The sequence below is a fragment of the Pseudorca crassidens genome, chromosome X, assembly GCF_039906515.1.
Source record: "Pseudorca crassidens isolate mPseCra1 chromosome X, mPseCra1.hap1, whole genome shotgun sequence".
NCBI lineage: Eukaryota > Metazoa > Chordata > Mammalia > Artiodactyla > Delphinidae > Pseudorca > Pseudorca crassidens.
In genome coordinates this window covers 71,865,106-71,885,141 of record NC_090317.1, presented here as the reverse complement: position 1 = coordinate 71,885,141, position 20,036 = coordinate 71,865,106, and the positions used below count along the sequence as shown (strand labels likewise).

General features: G+C 53.9%; 2 protein-coding genes across 2 annotated transcripts; both read left to right on the top strand.

The window, feature by feature from the left end:
• The first annotated feature begins 18 nt into the window (after positions 1-18).
• Positions 19-4,167, top strand: LOC137216654 (uncharacterized protein CXorf49 homolog). Its single transcript, XM_067722716.1, has 7 exons — positions 19-315; positions 523-1,491; positions 2,174-2,330; positions 2,860-2,936; positions 3,222-3,267; positions 3,851-3,892; positions 3,997-4,167. The coding sequence occupies exons 1-6, from the start codon at positions 19-21 to the stop codon at positions 3,889-3,891; spliced, it is 1,587 nt and encodes a 528-aa protein (XP_067578817.1). The 3' UTR covers position 3,892; positions 3,997-4,167.
• Positions 4,168-14,501: 10,334 nt separating this feature from the next.
• On the top strand, positions 14,502-18,593 carry LOC137216653 (uncharacterized protein CXorf49 homolog). Its single transcript, XM_067722715.1, has 6 exons — positions 14,502-14,523; positions 14,622-16,174; positions 16,814-16,970; positions 17,500-17,576; positions 17,862-17,907; positions 18,491-18,593. The coding sequence occupies exons 1-6, from the start codon at positions 14,502-14,504 to the stop codon at positions 18,529-18,531; spliced, it is 1,896 nt and encodes a 631-aa protein (XP_067578816.1). The 3' UTR covers positions 18,532-18,593.
• Positions 18,594-20,036: the final 1,443 nt, after the last annotated feature.

Genomic DNA, 20,036 nt, shown 5'->3' with positions numbered 1-20,036 from the left:
GGCCGCCCGGGTCGCGACATGAGCTCCCCGGATGAGGTGTATGTGTGGGGAAGGCGTGTCCGCCCAAAGGTCAGGGAGCGGGCCGGCGTCCGCATAGCCGGCCCCGCAGTCCCGCCGGGGCCCGACCCAGGCCCCGAGCCTGGGGAGCCGCGGAGCGGCAAGGGCGGAGGCGGCTTCCCGGACCCCGAGGGCTTCCAGTCGAAGCGGGAGATGCTGGAAGCGCGAGGGCCTGTGCTGTGGGGCCGCGAAGGCGGACCTGGCTCCCCAGATGAGCACACGAGGGACCTCCTGGACCTGATCGACGAGTCTGAGGCGGCCAAGGAGGCCAACCTGCAGCAGCTGACCGACCAGGACGTGCTGGGCGTCCGCAGGTACCCGGACCCCGAGGGCTTCCAGTCTGAGCGGGAGATGCTGGAAGCGCGAGGGCCGGTGCTGTGGGGCCGCGAAGGCCGACCTGGCTCCCCAGAGGAGCACACGAGGGACCTCCTGGACCTGATCGAGGAGTCTGAGGCGGCCAAGGAGGCCAACCTGCAGCAGCTGACCGACCAGGACGTGCTGGGCGTCCGCAGGTACCCGTCCCCGGAGAGCTCCACCACCTTCAAAGAGTCCACCGTGTGGACACTGCGCCTCGAGGCGGGTCCCGGCGGTCGAGGAGCGCCTGGCCAGAGCTGTGGGGAGGCGCCGACGGCTCCAGCCGGCCCTCTCCACCTCGGTGGGCCTGAAGCGGGCCGGTCCTTGGGGAACCCTAAGAGAGGCACTAAGCGTAGGTTGAACGTGGCTGTGGATCGCCAGCGGCGCTCCGCGGAAGGCCTGGCCTGGCTGCTGTCCGACTCCGAGTCCTCAGATGAATTCAGTGAGACACAGCTGATGACGGTGAGCACTTACCGCAGAGGAGGAGGCCAGGCCAAGCCCAGCAGACCCGAGGATCCCGGGGACACTCCCAGACACTCGAAGTTCCAAGTCAGGGAGAATTACCGTCACGTGACAGGCTCTTCCCTGTCCTCGGCTCCGCGAGGACTCTCTTCGGTTGTGGAAAGGCAGGGCGTGGGAGAGCAGGGCATCTCTTCCCCTAAGAAAATGCAGAGCGTGCTGTGGGGCAAGGGGGGCAGCAAGCCCAGCTACCCGGGAGCTGCTGCTGCTGCTTCTGTTTCTGCTGCTGCTGCAGGTGGCCTGCCGCAGGTCACTCCTAGGAAGAACGGAGCCCAGGAGAAGAAATCCGTCGGGGAAGCATCCAAACTTGCCCTGGGGGGAACCTTCCGTTCCCGGGGGCAGCGAATCTCGGCAACTCCCGTGGAAGCGGCCACCTTCCCCCCAATCTCTGGTATTCCGCTGCCTGGGAGACCCAAGAGTTATACCTTGGTCCTTTCGGGAACCAAACAGTCCAAGCACAGTGGCGCTGGGAAGAAATCCGTGGTCAGGTGGGCAAGGGAGTCTGAGGCGGTGGCGGGAGAAGATAAGGACCCAAATAGAGACCCAGCCCCAAAGGGCCAAGTGAGTAGGCCATGCTCCTCCTCTCTCCCCACTCTTCCCCCCCCCCCACAGCACCCAGGGCACACGTCTTCATCCATGCTGCCTCTGTCCACCCCTCAGAGGTCAGCATTGGGTGCCCCTCGGTCACTGGGTCATTACGATGCCAGATCGGGCTCCTTTTCCTAGGGACAAACATTAAGGTAGCACTTCGGGTGTCCTGGGCCCGGTTCTCCACCCTTGGCCTCTTTCCAGCCTCCTCTGAGAGACTTGGGCTGGGATGGAAGGGAGGGCTGGTAGCTGAATTGGGTCGGGGGATCCCTTAAAAGCTTCCCCGGAAAGCCTCAGTATTTAGACTCACCAGCTTCCTGAATCCTCCTTCCTAGCTGTTCCCCAGACCTTCCTTGCAGGGGGCCTGGGCTTTCTCAGTGTCCCACTGTTGTGCCTAGATCAGCTCTGCCTGCTGGCCTGGGGCTGACTGAGGGAGAAAGTGCTAATGAGATCAGCCTTTCAATTCCCTTCCCAATTCCCTGCCTCACCCTGGCCCGAATCACACAACTCTCTCTCTCTGTCTCTCTCTCTCTCTCTCTGTCTCTCTCTCTGTCTCTGTCTCTGTCTCTGTCTCTCTCTCTCTCTCTCTCTCACACACACACACACACACACACACACTTCCTTAGTCCAAATCGGTGAGAAATTTTTGTTTCAGCTGCTAACTCACAGGCCAGGGACATCTTGTCTGCGCATGCATCGTAGAAAAGCCAGCAGTGGCGACGTCAACACCAGAGGCCCCCAAGATCCAGGAAACTCAGAACCCTTGGCCCTGAACCAGGGAGAAGTCATGCCCAGGGGGCCTGCCCCCTCAGGTGAGTATCGTGGGTTTGATATGAGGGGAGGGAAGAGGGGTTGAGGACAGAAAAGTCTGCCTCTGTCTCTGCCGGGGGCACAGCCTTGCTCCCAGGCAGCTTCTCCCACAGGAGATGGGGTGCTGAGAGGGCTGTCCTTGAGCCACATCATCCTCTGAGTGGGGTTTGTGTGGCCGGGGTGATCGGTGGCAGTGCCGCAAACAGCTGCTCCGAGTGTAGACTTGCAGGGGAACAGCCTTTTCTGTTATGTCCTGTTCGGCCACATTGCTCTCCCACGTGCTGGCTGTGGCTGCAGCTCTGGGAGGGTCGAATCCAGAGCCACATTGTTTGGGGACCACAATGGCGAAATGGCTGCCCCCGGGGAACAGGGGAAGCAGGCCCAGAGACAAGGTTCCGGCTGCTGGGCAGAGCAGGGGCGGCTGGTTGCCAGCAGAAGATGGTGCTGCCTCACCTCACTTTAGAGCCCGCTTGGCCCTTTCCACCTCACTGGGAGCCTGGGAAGCTGGATTGTGTGTCCTTTCCCTCTCAGGTGACCAGGGGCCACTTGACCATCCCCCAAGACCGGAAACGCAGCAGCAGCCACTGGGAACGCCCTGCTGTCCTTGGGTAATGCTTCCTCTGCATCCTGGAAATGCAGGCCCAAACTCGAGGGTGGGATCTGGGTCCAAGTTCAGCTGACATGTGTGGGCTCCCCCTCCCCTGCCCCCATCACGTACCCCACGGAGGGAGCCCACCTCCTTTCCACTGAGGAGCCCTTGCCAGTCTGACCACCCGGCTTTGGGGTGGAGGGCCCGGGGGAGAGGAGTAGGTGGAGGGGAGAGGAAAAGGTGGAGGAGAGAGGAGGCCAGAGTATACTAATCATTTCTCTTCCTCCTCTGTCTGCTGGCCTAGTGTCTCGAGCTAAAGAGAGAAGTAGACGAACTTAAGGAGCAACTTGGTATGAGGAACCAGGGCCGGAGAGCGGTGTCTTAGTGAAGAACCCGGGTGGGCACCTGGGGTGGGGGTGGGCTGCAGGTGCGGTGGGCCTGGCAGGGACGATCATCCCTGTGGGGAGGAGAACCTCTCAGGCCTGGCCCTGGAGCTGGCTGTGCATGTACAACTGGGCGTGTGTACAAATAGCAAAGTACTGTCTGGACTGCATGCACACTTTGACAACCAGACCAGTCCTAGGGAATGTCCTTCTGATAGGACTTTTAGAGATGCCTCGTTGATTTTTCCCTTGAACTGCTGCTTGGTGTGGCTTCTAAGGTTCTTGTTGGATTGTTTGTTTGTGTGTGTGACAAGTTCTGAGTGGTTGTGGCACGGCCCACAGCATGAGAGCTGCTGGCACATTTTGTTTCCCTTTAGGAACCGGTTCCACATTCAATTTGGGTGGTGGGGAGTGATCAGGCCCAGAGCTCTTTGCATCGGGTCTGGAGGGGTTTCAGGTATCAGGGCTAGGCGGTTCCTCACGGGGATAGGGGGACGGGCTTCTGTATCCCTCTGTCTGGAGCGCCTGCTAATGCCTGTCCCTGTTGCAGCCGCCATGCAGTACCTGGCTGACAAGTTGCAGACCCTTTGAAGTGAGTGTTACACACACCGTACCCCTTCCCACAGTCCTGGCTGTTGAGCAGGGCTGGGGGCTGGCCCTGGCTTCAGGCTCTTCCCTGACTCTGCTGTTTCACAGGTTGAGCCCAGCGTCTTCCTGCAAGAGGAGCAGCTGTTTGGGGCCCTGGAGCTGTGGCCAAGCTCGTTCCCTCCTGTTCTGCCTCAGCTAGGGCTTCCTCTCCCCCCTGTTTTGCCCCCGCCCCGCCCCAGTTTCACAGCAGTTTCCAATTAAAGTACCTCTCATATTCTGTGTTCTGCCTTCTCTCTGGAGGGGTAAGGGTCGGGGTCGGGGTAGGGGGCCGGGCCGGGGCGCTGCTCCACGTCAGAGCCTTTTCCAGAACGGTATCTGTGGCATCCTGTGGTGGGGACTCTGGGCCAGCCTCTGCTACCATCCCTGCAGTCAAGCCAGCGGAGTGTCCCAGGTCTGGATCCTGTGTGTGCTCTGCCTGGCCACATTGGCACGTCCTCCCTTTCCCCCGAAGGCCCTCTTCTAGCTCTCTCCAAACCCCCCTCCTCCTCTGGGGTCTGGCGGTTCCCATTCATCTCTGCCATTCACCCTTCCCATCAGCAGGAACTCATGACCCCCTTCCAGAGCTCCAATCTGGAAGCATTCACATCCTCCCTGCCCTAGCCAGCTGACCACCCTCCTCCAGCCGGGTCGTCTGTACACCCTTGAGTGGAATTTGGCCCGTCAGGTTCTATGGCGAGTGTGGTTAGTAGGTCTGTGTTGTTGCATGGTCCCCGTCAAATACTCTTCCACCAGCCCCATGACACACATTTTCCTGGAAATGATATTTCCGTGTCCCAGCTCAATCTCCCAGACTGCCTCTTTAGGACACACGAGATTGAGTCTGAACTCCATGTTCGATTTCCCCCTCACTCGAGGTTGGGGAGCACTTCCTTCCCTCAGCCAGGACCCAGGGCTGTACCAGCCTGAGACTCAGAGGGACAGACTTGTGTTTGAGTGAGGCAAGGGTGGTTGTGCCTGACACCCTTCCCGAAAGACCGGTGTTTTACTACACAAAAGGGGGTATGATGGTAGATTGGCCATTCAAGGTTGGTGACGGTGTGTCCCTGTGTGTGAATAAATGTAATCAGGGGTAATCTCCCTTGAGGGAGAAAGATGTGATTCAGGGAGTAAAGGGAGTAGAGGCTGGTCCAGGTTCTGTAAGGCATTGAATGAGCAAAAGCAAGGGTCGGATCTGTTTTGTTCAAGGGTTGTCCTTAAATTCCCAAAACATAGGAGGGGGATGATGCAGAAGTCACCAACCCCCACGACAGGCTGTCGGGATGCTCGAAATGTTGGATTCGCTGGAGGTGGCTCTCGATCCTACTCTGTGATCCTATGATGTCTGACAACTATTGTGGGTGTGGATGGAATGAGATTGGGAAGGGTGGCTCCTCAGAGTAGCTCATCTTAGAATCAGGGGACCCATATATGAGGCCACCCAACATGAGCTACCCGGGACAGGGGCAGGATGGGCGCAGTGAGGATGGGAAGTAAGGAGTGACTGCACCTGGACAATGGTGAGCACTTGGGTCCACCCTTCCCCCATATTCTCACCCTGACTCCCTTCCAGAGTCCATGGCATGAGCTCAGGTGGACAGACCACAGGTGGGATGGGACAGTCACAGACCTCAGGGTCAGAAAAGAACGTTCGTGGGACTTAATCCTTCCCCTCAAACCCCTCCCTGGAGAAGATGGGCTTGATTGCTGCCCAGGCCTCTGGCTGGATTCCTAGAATGTACCCAGTGCCCCACCCAGCCTGTACCAGGCTTATGTTCTAGCCCCTCTTGCTCCGGCACTGCTCCCCACTGAGCTGAGGCCATTACCAATGAGTGTGTGTGCACTTCGAGGAAACAGAGCTAGCTTAGACCTTGGACCTGCCTCTGACCAGTAGAGACAGTCATTCCAGGTCATGTGTCCCTGCAGACACTCTGGAGAGAGTGAAGCTAACTACAGGCTGGAGACAGCCATCACAGGAACTCGCTTCCCAGTGCACACTATGGATGTTAATAGAATGTTAACAGAATGTTCATAGAAACCTTATTCATAGTCACCCCAAACTGAAAGCAATCAAGATGTTATTCAACAGATGAACGAATAAAACCATACATCTATAAATGAAACATTCTTTAACAATACAAAGGAAGGAACTCTTGATACATGCAACAACTTGGATGAATCGCAAATGCATTATGCTAAATGAAAGAAGCCAGTCTCAAAATGTTACATACTGTGTGATTGTGTTTGTATAATATCTGGAAAAGGTAAAACTATAGGGATGGGAAACAGATCACCAGTTATCAGAGGTTTGGGATGGGGGAGATGGTTTGACTACAAAGCAGCAGAATGAGGGAGATTTTGGGGCTGATGGAACTGTTTTGTATCCTGATTGTGGTGATAGTTACACAAATCTGTCCATGTGTTAAAACTCATGGTACTGAAAACAAAAAAGTTAATTTTACTATGTAATAAATCAAAATATATGTAACTAAAAAAATTAAATGTGTCATACATAAAGGCTTGGGAATCATAATGGCATGCAAAATAGTACCAGCATTCTCAAAAGTGACATTGAAAGTCAGAAAACTTTTCAGCCTGAAATTATATATCAGCTATCAAATAAGCATGAAATTAAAGGTAATATTAAAGGTAATATTTGTTCATGCAAATTCTTAAAAGAAATTATCACCCATGGTACCTGGAGAATGAGTCCCATCAAAACACTGTGGTAAACCAAGAACAATGAAGACATTAGTTCTAGGAAGCAGAAGATCCCACTTAGGGGTTTGGTAAAGGAGTGTTCTAGGAGCAACACTCTAGGCAACCGATAAAGATTGAAACTGGGTCCAGGAAAGTGATTTCCAACAACAAAGGAATGGACATAGTTGAAGATTGAGAAAATATTGCCAATAGGCCTATGACAGAAATGTAAGCTCTTGAGGGAAGGAACGTCATCTGTTTTTCTCAGTGATGTAGCACCATGTGTTAGAACAGTACCTTGTCAGCCCTCAATAGAGAATTGTTAAATGGGAAGGAGAGAAAGAGTGAATGAGAAGAGAGGAATTTGAGACAGCAAGTATACACTGACTCTTAAGGAGTTTTTATGTGAAGGTGAGCAGAGAAAAATGGTGTCGCTTGAAGGGAAATTGGAATCAAAAGAAGGTTTTCTTTAATTGGGAGAAACGACAACATACTTGTATGCTGATAGGAATGATCCAAAATAGAGAAAACTATTTATGAATGAGGGAAGTTTGTTTCTGATTGCCTGTATACTCTCAATGAAATGGGAAGCAAGGTCATCAGGTGAGAGCGAAGGTGGTCCATGATCAGCAAGTACCCCCTCAACTTTCCCGGATCATCTTGTGATCTTCTTCTTTCTTTTAAAAGTTTATTTATTTATTTGGCTGCGCTGGGCCTCTGTGGCTGCGCGCCGGCTTTCTCTAGTTGCGGTGAGCAGGGGCTATTCTTCGTTGTGGTGCGTGGGCTTCTCATTGCAGTGGCTTCTCTTGTTGTGGAGCATGGGCTCTAGGCACGCAGGCTTCAGCAGTTGTGGCACGCAAGCTCTAGAGCACAGGCTCCAGTAGCTGTGCCGCACAGGCTTAGTTGCTCCGTGGCATATGGGATCTTCTGGGACCAGGGATCGAACCCGTGTCCCCTACATTGGCAGGCAGATTCTTAACCACTGTGCCACCAGGGAAGTCCCGTGATCTTCTTGTATGGAACTTTTCATAATAAAGTGCTGTTGAAAATTAAAAAGAAGTGCTTTTGTTCGTTAAAAGGTATGATAAAAAGAGTGAAGGCAAGCTAAAAACTAGAAGATATTTACATAACACGAAATCATCAAAGAATTAAAGTATAGAATACATAAAGAACTTCCACAAATAAATATGCAAACAACCCAAGGGGAAAATGGGCAAAGGACACTAAATGAACACCTCATAGACAAGAAAATCCCCAAGGCCAAGCATATGAAAAGCTGCTCAATATTATTACTAATATTATTACTAATCAAGAAATTGCAGATTAAATCTACAATGAGACACCATTTCACTATCACAAGATTGACAACAATTTTGTACTTTGTTAATATCAAATGTTGATGAGGATGTGGAACAGTTAAACACTGTTGATAGGAGTAGAAATTAGCATGACCCCATTGTAAAAACTCTGGCATGATCTAGTAATGTTGGAAATCTTCTTTCCCTATGAGATGACAATTTCAGTCCTAAGTATGAGCACTGGAACGCAGCTTCCCAGCCATTTGATTCTATGGCTCACACAGAAAATGATGATTGTATGGCATACAGGAGTAAGATGACAAAGTTGTTCAGGGCCAGAACCAAGCGGTCCAGGGGCTGCTGTCTGGCTGTCTCTGGAGATGAAGGCCTCAAAGTCCCAGGTCCAAAAGTTGGAAAGCTCTGCCCTGGAAGGCTCTTGTACGTGGGCACCAGGAAACATGCGCCAGAATGTTTATAGTAGCGCTATGAATAATATCTGCCCAAATGGAAACAACCCAAATTACCCATTGACAGTAGAATGGATACATAGGTTGAGATACAGTTGATTCTTGTTATTTGTAGATTCCATACTTGCAAATTCCCCTATTTGCTAAAATTCATTTTTAACCACAAATCAGTACCAGAGTGCTTTCCTCCTCGTTCGAGAGAGCTGTGAAAATTTTGAGTTGGTGGAATATGTTCCCAACTGAGGTCAAACAAGGTGACGCCCTGCCTTCTGGTTTCAGTCTCATACTGCAAGCAAGTGTCCTTTTCATGATTTATTTGGTGCCACATAGTTTGCATTTTTGTGCTTCTTTGTTGGTGATTTCATAATTAAAGATGGCCTCCAAGCTTAGTGCTGAAGTACTGTCTAGTGTCCTTGAGTGCAAAATGACTATGACGTGCACTCAAGAAAATATGTGTGTTACATAAACCTTGCTCAGGCATGATTTATAATGCTGTTGGCTGTGAGGTCAGTGTTAATGAATCAATAATATTTGTATTAAATAGAGTGCCTTTAAACAGAAACACATGAAACATGATTACGCAGCGATCAGTCGATGAAAATGTTGTGACCAGCGGATGGTAGGAACTTGAAATTATATTTCCCTTAGGAGCAATGTTTCAGGATTGCCTAATTCAGTGTTCATGGCAACTTTATAGACTGCAAATAACTATCATGATAATGAGAGTCTACTGTATATTCATTTGGTGGAACAGTGTACAGCAATGAAAATGAACAAGTGCCTGCCACATGCGACAACAGGGATGAATCTCAGTTACACAGTATCACACGGGAGAAGTCAGAAACAACACAAATGATTCCATTTACATAAAGACCAAAGGATGCAGCAAAACCAACGTTGTTAGGAATATGAACCTATGTAGAGAATAACTAAAGAAAAGGAAGGGAACGCTGAAGACAAAGGATAGAGGTTACTTCTGAGGAGGGTGAAGGGAAAGGAATTGGAGCTTCCATGCAAGGAACTTCTAAGGTTATGGTGACGTTTGAAAAAACACTGCTATAAAAGTTTACTGAGGGAATGAATGGCTCCCAAGTCTGTATCTCTCTCTAGCTTTGACCCCTCACTGGTGTTCCAGAACCAAATTTCTAAGTGCATTCTGGCTAATTCCACCTGCATGTCCTATAAGAAACACAACCTTAATGTATCCAAAATCCCATCATTTCCCTCCCAATCTTTCTTTACTTCCTGTGTCCTTATGCTCCCCACCACAAAGTCACTCAAAACGGAAATGACTTCTGCTTCCTTGTGGTGGCCATAGAAACATGCCCCTCCGATCCACTGCAGGGAACATAGTAGATTGGCAAGTGCCAGCTGCCACTTCTCTGGCACCACCATTGTTTGTGCCAAGATCCCACATCCTCTGGGTAGCTCCCAGCCAGTGACTGAGCATGGCAGGGGCATACTGCTTCAGGACAGGGACTCCTCTAAATGGCAGCTGTAGGGTGGGGACTCCACATGAGCCTGAACAAACTAAACTAAACGGAACTAAAGTTTACTGTTAGAACGAAACTGCATCTGAGATTCTTCTTATCTGACCCTCCTTTCCCCCGCGTCTCTCTTACAGACGTCAGACCCGCATCGCACCCTGAAGAAGAAGACTCATTCCTGCTCCTTCTCCTTTATCCTTCACATGCCATTCTCCCATCATGTTCGTTCATGTCCAATCATGCCTTGGTGTCCGTATTTTTGGAGGACCCAAACTAACAAAAGTGGTACCAGGAGTGGTCTGAGAAGTTAGCTATAAGATGGGGTTTATGGACCAGCTCACTCACTGCCCAAATGACAAAGAGCATACCATTTTGAGTGTTATGTGGGGCATGGATAATCTCTAGCACAAGGTTACCTCCTGATTCCTTAAGGTTTTATCCATACGTACCTTGAAAAATATCCCAGTGGAGGGTCTTACTTGTGGCCTGTGAGATGATTCAGGCCTTTGAATGGTAGGGAGGGCACTATGTCTATAGGGAGGGCAGAGGCGGCTGTTCATCACTGTTATACTGGCGCCCTGCAAAGACATAATGAGAAACTAAGGGACATTACCAAACAGTTAAGGGCCAAGTGTAAGATTCATGGGGTTTTCTTGGTGGCTTACAAAATGCCCTTGCCTCCTGCAGAGACAGCTGAGTAGCTCACAGATTATGCGATAACAGTAAGTGCAGAACTCCAGAGATGTATACATCCTTGACAAACACAGGCCTGTTATGGGAAGGTCAGGGCCCTTTTTGGAAAAACTTCAGACTCTGAAATGTAGGCCGGGTATATTGGCATGGATGTCCCCAAACGTTGGCTTATCAGATCCAAACGTCCTGAGGCCTCAAAGCTTGCAGGGTGGCCCTTCCTTCCCTAGCAAGAGCTAACACATGCCCTGTGCTGGTAGATGCTACAGAGTCTGCTCCCCCACAAAGTGACAGACGCCTCTCCCAGGGAAACCCTCATCTCTTCTCCATAAACTCACTGGGATATGCCGAGCCTGATAAGGGGAAAAAGAAATTATACACCAAGAAATAACAAGCCTGTACTGGCAGGAGCAGGGCAATATCCCTGGGATTGGATTTTGAGGGTGCTGGATCAAGTGGACAGGAATATAAGAGTGGAAGAGCAAGTTTTGCTGAGCGGAGGCGCTTTCTCATGCCATGGGATTTAACACACGGGCAAGGACTCCAGGAGATGGAGGAAATTCACTGCCAGACTGGCCCTTTGAAACTTTGAGAAAGTGATGGCCCATAAGGAGAGAAGTGGAAATGCCTGCCTTGGATTGGCAGATGGCAGAGGAAGGAACAATAAGGTTGAGTGATGCAGACATGCTAGAACGGACAGAAAAGGTGAGGCCAGTCACATGGCCTCATGGTTATGTCCCACTGTAGGGCTGAGAGGACACATCACTCACCAAAGCCATCAGGAGTGTTCTGGTGAGAGGGGCCCCAGCATCACTAGAAGTTTGGTGGTTGCTCCCCTCTGGAGGCCAATGCCAATGATGGAAGAAAAGTGGTCCCGACCTGGGCTCATTACCACCCATGGGAGCCAACGAATTCTGACATAATAGAGGGCAGAGGGCAGCTCTTAACCAAGAGATGCCAGCAGACCACATTTCCAGTAACGACCAGCAAGGTCAGAGGGGCAGTCAAGAGTGCCTGCTTGACCGGCAGAAAGCTGAGAAGATGGCTCAGACAGCATGGCTCCCTAGGGGCAACGACAGCCAGCAAAAGGCAAGAATGCAAGAGAAGGAGGGCCATCATCCCGCTAAAAAGCCACAGTCTCCTGCTCAGTTCCTGGTCCTCAGCCAATTCAGAGACTGGCCCCACTGAAGAGGTGGATGAGTCCTGAGGAGGAAGGATCCAGAAACAAGGCAGTGGGTTATGACCGTCCCTAAAGAGAATGACTGCCGGTTCTCAGGTGACTGTACCCGGAGGCTAGAAAAAGACCCAGACACTTCTACTACTACTGGACACAGGATCTGAGCTGACATTGATCCAGGAGGCCCAAAGTGTCATGATGGGGCCCCATTAGAATGGGGCTTATGAGGCCCTGACATTAAAAGGAGTTGGGAATAGAGACCGGTTCACAGTGAGCTGAATGGGTCCCTGGACCAAAATAGCAGTCATTTCTCCACTCCCCAAGCTGATAATGATAAGTGATGCACTTGGCAGTTGGAGCAATGACTTCCACATTGGGTCACTGCTCTGTGGGGTAAGAGCTATCCCGGTGGGGAAAGCCAAGAGGAACCTCTGACACTGGCTCCCACCCCAGGCCAAGAGAGTAAGTCAAAAGCAGTATTGGATCCTGGTGAGCATAGGGGGCTAAAGCAGAGATTAGTAGACATCGTTGGAGACGTATGGGATGCAGGGGAAGAGGAGGTAGGAGAGCCACACGGACGAAGAGAGTGGAGAAGGTGAGAAGAAGTTCTGGGAGTCTCTCTCTGGGGGAGGGAGGAAGGGAATGGAAATGGTGAGAGGGAAGACGGAGGCTTCCACTGAATCCACTGGTAATGTTTCCTAGGGTGCTGGTGGATGCAGGAGATTTTGCTATATCCTTCCTTATCCATTTTAACATATTTGAAATAGCACACCACGACTTAAAAAGTCACTGGGAGAAGTGGAAGAGGGCGGTATCCACAAACGGGCAGGCACCATCGGGGGCAGGCTCGAGGAGGAGGATTGCAGATTTACAGTGCACCCAATCTCCCCTGCTCTGAAACTTCTCCAGCACGGCCAGCTTCTCAGGTGCAGACCCAGAAAACTGGGCCTTTGAGTTCCACAGGCAAGAGGGGTTCAGACACCCCAGGACTCTCCAGGAGGTCAGCCAGAGCAGGATGCAGGAGAGAGAGGTGACTGAAGACAGAGGAGTAAGAACGGGAAGGAGCAGAAGGAAGGTATGGGAGGAATGGAGCGGTGTCAGAGTAGGAGTGGGGTGGCAGACATGGGAAATTCTAACACCCATGGGCCGTATAGAAACCAAGGGAGGCACCACTCCCCAGACATCAGTACTGCTCAGCTCAGGGGAGCTGAGAAGTGACAGCTCCAAGAAAAATTGAGAGACACCTGGCTATCCGCACCCACCGCCATCACAACTGGTAGGCCTTGGTTGTGCGTCCTTCAAAACTTTAAAACATACTTGTACATATACTTAAATGAATTCTCATATATTACATAGGATTGACTGGTGTGTGTGCGTGTGCCCACGCACGCAAGTGATTTAACTTACAAACGTGAATCCAAAGCCATCGTTCTGCAACTTGCAGTTGGAAGTCAGGCGGATGCTTTCGAAAGCTGTGAGAATGGCCTGATGCATTCCGTTGGACTGCCACGCTTTATGCTACTGGATGCTAAGCCACGTTGCATTCATCCGTTTCCTTACTGACGGGAATTTGGAGCGTTCCCAGTTTTTCCCATCACCAACACCCTTGTGCATGTGTTCTTGTACACTACAGGTACCAGCGTGTCTCCGGAAGAAGTACCAGGCAGCGGACTTGCAGGAGCATAGAGGAAATAGATTCCTTCTTCCTTCCTTTTACAGATCTTGGGCTAAAAGCAAGGACTTTGGAGTCAGATAGATTGGTTTCAATCCTGCCGCTGAAATCCACGAGCCGAATGACCTTGGGCCAGTGGCCGAACCTCTCAGTGCCTGTTTCCTCACCGGGAAGAGGCCAGTAATAGTTGGTACTATAGTTAAAGGCGTGTCACGCGGATGCATTATTATTTATGCCCAGCGCTTAGAAGAGTGCCAGGCACAGAGTCCGTGCCGGCACTAAGTTGCTTTCAATGGATTCTGCCAAATTACCTCCCAAATGCGTCTCTTGCACCACCGCCACAGGGGTTCGCTCCTAACCTCTCCCACCCTCGGAATGGTTAAGCTCTTTGAAGGTTGTCAACCTAGTGTGTGAAACCCGATTCGTGGTTTTAGTTCACATCTCCAGGATCAGCGGTGGGGAGCACCTTTTGGGGTGTAACTGGCCACTGCGATTTCCTCTTCTTTGAATTTGCCTCAGAGAGGGGGAAGGGCTGATGGAGCGAGGCCAACCCCAAGTCTATCCGCCACACCCGCCTGCCAGGAACGTCTGCTGAGCCACATTTGATGGAGCAGTTGAGACAGAGACCTTACAGAACGAAAATACGATCCCTTTGCTCTCTGGCCGACCCCTGATCACTGACTGCGGGACTCCTGTGCCCATTCTCCTGTTGGGTCTTAAGGCTTGCGGTGCAAGGGAGGCTGGCAAATGCTTTCGGCGCGTGCTAGGCATCCAGCGCCTCCATCTTGACGTTTCATCCTCACCACCCCTGGAGCCCGGCGCCCTCACTCCCCGACGCCCTCGACCCCCTGTATAGATGGGAAACGGAGGCTCAGAGCTGTGACTCTAACCAGAAAGGGGAGGCGGGACAGGAGGAGGCGGGCCCAGAGGCTTGACAGAGGGAGGCACTCCCACCATCTCCTTCACCAGCCAACTGCCCAGACCGCCCACGGGCTTGCGAGCAAACCAGAGGCCCTCGGCCCCATTGGTTAGGTCTCGACGGGGGCGGGCGAACAAGGCGCCCGCTGGTTGGCGGGGGCCGGACCAATGAGGAGGCTGCGGCGCGGGCGTGAGAGGCGCGCTGAAAGTGGCGCGTCCTTTCTTTTGAGGCGAGCTCGTGCGGTGCGTGAGGTGGTTGACGCTCCCTTCTGAGCGCCGGCCGCCTAGCCCGCCGTGACCGCGACCGCGACTCGGGCCATCGACCGTCGCCCCGGTTCCGGGGCCGCCCGGGTCGCGACATGAGCTCCCCGGATGAGGTGTATGTGTGGGGAAGGCGTGTCCGCCCAAAGGTCAGGGAGCGGGCCGGCGTCCGCATAGCCGGCCCCGCAGTCCCGCCGGGGCCCGACCCAGGCCCCGAGCCTGGGGAGCCGCGGAGCGGCAAGGGCGGAGGCGGCTTCCCGGACCCCGAGGGCTTCCAGTCGAAGCGGGAGATGCTGGAAGCGCGAGGGCCTGTGCTGTGGGGCCGCGAAGGCGGACCTGGCTCCCCAGATGAGCACACGAGGGACCTCCTAGACCTGATCGACGAGTCTGAGGCGGCCAAGGAGGCCAACCTGCAGCAGCTGACCGACCAGGATGTGCTGGGCGTCCGCAGATACCCGGACCCCGAGGGCTTCCAGTCTGAGCGGGAGATGCTGGAAGCGCGAGGGCCGGTGCTGTGGGGCCGCGAAGGCCGACCTGGCTCCCCAGAGGAGCACACGAGGGACCTCCTGGACCTGATCGACGAGTCTGAGGCGGCCAAGGAGGCCAACCTGCAGCAGCTGACCGACCAGGACGTGCTGGGCGTCCGCAGGTACCCGTCCCCGGAGAGCTCCACCACCTTCAAAGAGTCCACCGTGTGGACACTGCGCCTCGAGGCGGGTCCCGGCGGTCGAGGAGCGCCCGGCCAGAGCTGTGGGGAGGCGCCGACGGCTCCAGCCGGCCCTCTCCACCTCGGTGGGCCTGAAGCGGGCCGGGCCTTGGGGAACCCTAAGAGAGGCACTAAGCGTAGGTTGAACGTGGCTGCGGATCGCCAGCGGCGCTCCGCGGAAGGCCTGGCCTGGCTGCTGTCCGACTCCGAGTCCTCAGATGAATTCAGTGAGACACAGCTGATGACGGTGAGCACTTACCGCAGAGGAGGAGGCCAGGCCAAGCCCAGCAGACCCGAGGATCCCGGGGACACTCCCAGACACTCGAAGTTCCAAGTCAGGGAGAATTACCGTCACGTGACAGGCTCTTCCCTGTCCTCGGCTCCGCGAGGACTCTCTTCGGTTGTGGAAAGGCAGGGCGTGGGAGAGCAGGGCATCTCTTCCCCTAAGAAAATGCAGAGCGTGCTGTGGGGCAAGGGGGGCAGCAAGCCCAGCTACCCGGGAGCTGCTGCTGCTGCTGCTGCTGCTTCTGTTTCTGCTGCTGCTGCAGGTGGCCTGCCGCGGGTCACTCCTAGGAAGAACGGAGCCCAGGAGAAGAAATCCGTCGGGGAAGCATCCAAACTTGCCCTGGGGGGAACCTTCCGTTCCCGGGGGCAGCGAATCTCGGCAACTCCCGTGGAACCGGCCACCTTCCCCCCAATCTCTGGTATTCCGCTGCCTGGGAGACCCAAGAGTTATACCTTGGTCCTTTCGGGAACCAAACAGTCCAAGCACAGTGGCGCTGGGAAGAAATCCGTGGTCAGGTGGGCAAGGGAGTCTGAGGCGGTGGCGGGAGAAGATAAGGACCCAAATAGAGACCCAGCCCCAAAGGGCCAAGTGAGTAGGCCATGCTCCTCCTCTCTCCCCACTCTTCCCCCCCCCCCACAGCACCCAGGGCACACGTCTTCATCCATGCTGCCTCTGTCCACCCCTCAGAGGTCAGCATTGGGTGCCCCTCGGTCACTGGGTCATTACGATGCCAGATCGGGCTCCTTTTCCTAGGGACAAACATTAAGGTAGCACTTCGGGTGTCCTGGGCCCGGTTCTCCACCCTTGGCCTCTTTCCAGCCTCCTCTGAGAGACTTGGGCTGGGATGGAAGGGAGGGCTGGTAGCTGAATTGGGTCGGGGGATCCCTTAAAAGCTTCCCCGGAAAGCCTCAGTATTTAGACTCACCAGCTTCCTGAATCCTTCCTAGCTGTTCCCCAGACCTTCCTTGCAGGGGGCCTGGGCTTTCTCAGTGTCCCACTGTTGTGCCTAGATCAGCTCTGCCTGCTGGCCTGGGGCTGACTGAGGGAGAAAGTGCTAATGAGATCAGCCTTTCAATTCCTTTCCCAATTCCCTGCCTCACCCTGGCCCGAATCACACAACTCTCTCTCTCTGTCTCTCTCTCTGTCTCTCTCTCTCTCTCTCTCTCTCACACACACACACACACACACAGTTCCTTAGTCCAAATCGGTGAGAAATTTTTGTTTCAGCTGCTAACTCACAGGCCAGGGACATCTTGTCTGCGCATGCATCGTAGAAAAGCCAGCAGTGGCGACGTCAACACCAGAGGCCCCCAAGATCCAGGAAACTCAGAACCCTTGGCCCTGAACCAGGGAGAAGTCATGCCCAGGGGGCCTGCCCCCTCAGGTGAGTATCGTGGGTTTGATATGAGGGGAGGGAAGAGGGGTTGAGGACAGAAACCTCTGCCTCTGTCTCTGCCGGGGGCACAGCCTTGCTCCCAGGCAGCTTCTCCCACAGGAGATGGGGTGCTGAGAGGGCTGTCCTTGAGCCACATCATCCTCTGAGTGGGGTTTGTGCGGCCGGGGTGATCGGTGGCAGTGCCGCAAACAGCTGCTCCGGGTGTAGACTTGCAGGGGAACAGCCTTTTCTGTTATGTCCTGTTCGGCCACATTGCTCTCCCACGTGCTGGCTGTGGCTGCAGCTCTGGGAGGGTCGAATCCAGAGCCACATTGTTTGGGGACCACAATGGCGAAATGGCTGCCCCCGGGGAACAGGGGAAGCAGGCCCAGAGACAAGGTTCCGGCTGCTGGGCAGAGCAGGGGCGGCTGGTTGCCAGCAGAAGATGGTGCTGCCTCACCTCACTTTAGAGCCCGCTTGGCCCTTTCCACCTCACTGGGAGCCTGGGAAGCTGGATTGTGTGTCCTTTCCCTCTCAGGTGACCAGGGGCCACTTGACCATCCCCCAAGACCGGAAACGCAGCAGCAGCCACTGGGAACGCCCTGCTGTCCTTGGGTAATGCTTCCTCTGCATCCTGGAAATGCAGGCCCAAACTCGAGGGTGGGATCTGGGTCCAAGTTCAGCTGACATGTGTGGGCTCCCCCTCCCCTGCCCCCATCATGTACCCCACGGAGGGAGCCCACCTCCTTTCCACTGAGGAGCCCTTGCCAGTCTGACCACCCGGCTTTGGGGTGGAGGGCCCGGGGGAGAGGAGAAGGTGGAGGGGAGGGGAGAAGGTGGAGGAGAGAGGAGGCCAGAGTATACTAATCATTTCTCTTCCTCCTCTGTCTGCTGGCCTAGTGTCTCGAGCTAAAGAGAGAAGTAGACGAACTTAAGGAGCAACTTGGTATGAGGAACCAGGGCCGGAGAGCGGTGTCTTAGTGAAGAACCCGGGTGGGCACCTGGGGTGGGGGTGGGCTGCAGGTGCAGTGGGCCTGGCAGGGACGATCATCCCTGTGGGGAGGAGAACCTCTCAGGCCTGGCCCTGGAGCTGGCTGTGCATGTACAACTGGGCGTGTGTACAAATAACAAAGTACTGTCTGGACTGCATGCACACTTTGACAACCAGACCAGTCCTAGGGAATGTCCTTCTGATAGGACTTTTAGAGATGCCTCGTTGATTTTTCCCTTGAACTGCTGCTTGGTGTGGCTTCTAAGGTTCTTGTTGGATTGTTTGTTTGTGTGTGTGACAAGTTCTGAGTGGTTGTGGCACGGCCCACAGCATGAGAGCTGCTGGCACATTTTGTTTCCCTTTAGGAACCGGTTCCACATTCAATTTGGGTGGTGGGGAGTGATCAGGCCCAGAGCTCTTTGCATCGGGTCTGGAGGGGTTTCAGGTATCAGGGCTAGGCGGTTCCTCACGGGGATAGGGGGACGGGCTTCTGTATCCCTCTGTCTGGAGCGCCTGCTAATGCCTGTCCCTGTTGCAGCCGCCATGCAGTACCTGGCTGACAAGTTGCAGACCCTTTGAAGTGAGTGTTACACACACCGTACCCCTTCCCACAGTCCTGGCTGTTGAGCAGGGCTGGGGGCTGGCCCTGGCTTCAGGCTCTTCCCTGACTCTGCTGTTTCACAGGTTGAGCCCAGCGTCTTCCTGCAAGAGGAGCAGCTGTTCGGGGCCCTGGAGCTGTGGCCAAGCTCGTTCCCTCCTGTTCTGCCTCAGCTAGGGCTTCCTCTCCCCCTTGTTTTGCCCCCGCCCCGCCCCAGTTTCACAGCAGTTTCCAATTAAAGTACCCCTCATATTCTGTGTTCTGCCTTCTCTCTGGAGGGGTAGGGGTCGGGGTCGGGGTAGGGGGCCGGGCCGGGGCGCTGCTCCACGTCAGAGCCTTTTCCAGAACGGTATCTGTGGCATCCTGTGGTGGGGACTCTGGGCCAGCCTCTTCTACCATCCCTGCAGTCAAGCCAGCGGAGTGTCCCAGGTCTGGGTCCTGTGTGTGCTCTGCCTGGCCACATTGGCACGTCCTCCCTTTCCCCCGAAGGCCCTCTTCTAGCTCTCTCCAAACCCCCCTCCTCCTCTGGGGTCTGGCGGTTCCCATTCATCTCTGCCATTCACCCTTCCCATCAGCAGGAACTCATGACCCCCTTCCAGAGCTCCAATCTGGAAGCATTCACATCCTCCCTGCCCTAGCCAGCTGACCACCCTCCTCCAGCCGGGTCGTCTGTACACCCTTGAGTGGAATTTGGCCCGTCAGGTTCTATGGCGAGTGTGGTTAGTAGGTCTGTGTTGTTGCATGGTCCCCGTCAAATACTCTTCCACCAGCCCCATGACACACATTTTCCTGGAAATGATATTTCCGTGTCCCAGCTCAATCTCCCAGACTGCCTCTTTAGGACACACGAGATTGAGTCTGAACTCCATGTTCGATTTCCCCCTCACTCGAGGTTGGGGAGCACTTCCTTCCCTCAGCCAGGACCCAGGGCTGTACCAGCCTGAGACTCAGAGGGACAGATTTGTGTTTGAGTGAGGCAAGGGTGGTTGTGCCTGACACCCTTCCCGAAAGACCGGTGTTTTACTACACAAAAGGGGGTATGATGGTAGATTGGCCATTCAAGGTTGGTGACGGTGTGTCCCTGTGTGTGAATAAATGTAATCAGGGGTAATCTCCCTTGAGGGAGAAAGATGTGATTCAGGGAGTAAAGGGAGTAGAGGCTGGTCCAGGTTCTGTAAGGCATTGAATGAGCAAAAGCAAGGGTCGGATCTGTTTTGTTCAAGGGTTGTCCTTAAATTCCCAAAACATAGGAGGGGGATGATGCAGAAGTCACCAACCCCCACGACAGGCTGTCGGGATGCTCGAAATGTTGGATTCGCTGGAGGTGGCTCTCGATCCTACTCTGTGATCCTATGATGTCTGACAACTACTGTGGGTGTGGATGGAATGAGATTGGGAAGGGTGGCTCCTCAGAGTAGCTCATCTTAGAATCAGGGGACCCATATATGAGGCCACCCAACATGAGCTACCCGGGACAGGGGCAGGA

Coding starts and splice junctions, on each gene's coding strand:
- LOC137216654 (XM_067722716.1), top strand. CDS start 19: ATGAGCTCCCCGGATGAGGTGTATGTGTGGGGAAGGCGTGTCCGCCCA. Junction 2,937..3,221: donor GAACGCCCTGCTGTCCTTGG/GTAATGCTTCCT, acceptor CTGCTGGCCTAG/TGTCTCGAGCTAAAGAGAGA. Junction 3,268..3,850: donor CGAACTTAAGGAGCAACTTG/GTATGAGGAACC, acceptor TCCCTGTTGCAG/CCGCCATGCAGTACCTGGCT.
- LOC137216653 (XM_067722715.1), top strand. CDS start 14,502: ATGAGGAGGCTGCGGCGCGGGC. Junction 14,524..14,621: donor GAGGAGGCTGCGGCGCGGGC/GTGAGAGGCGCG, acceptor CCGGCCGCCTAG/CCCGCCGTGACCGCGACCGC. Junction 16,175..16,813: donor ACCCAGCCCCAAAGGGCCAA/GTGAGTAGGCCA, acceptor TTTTTGTTTCAG/CTGCTAACTCACAGGCCAGG.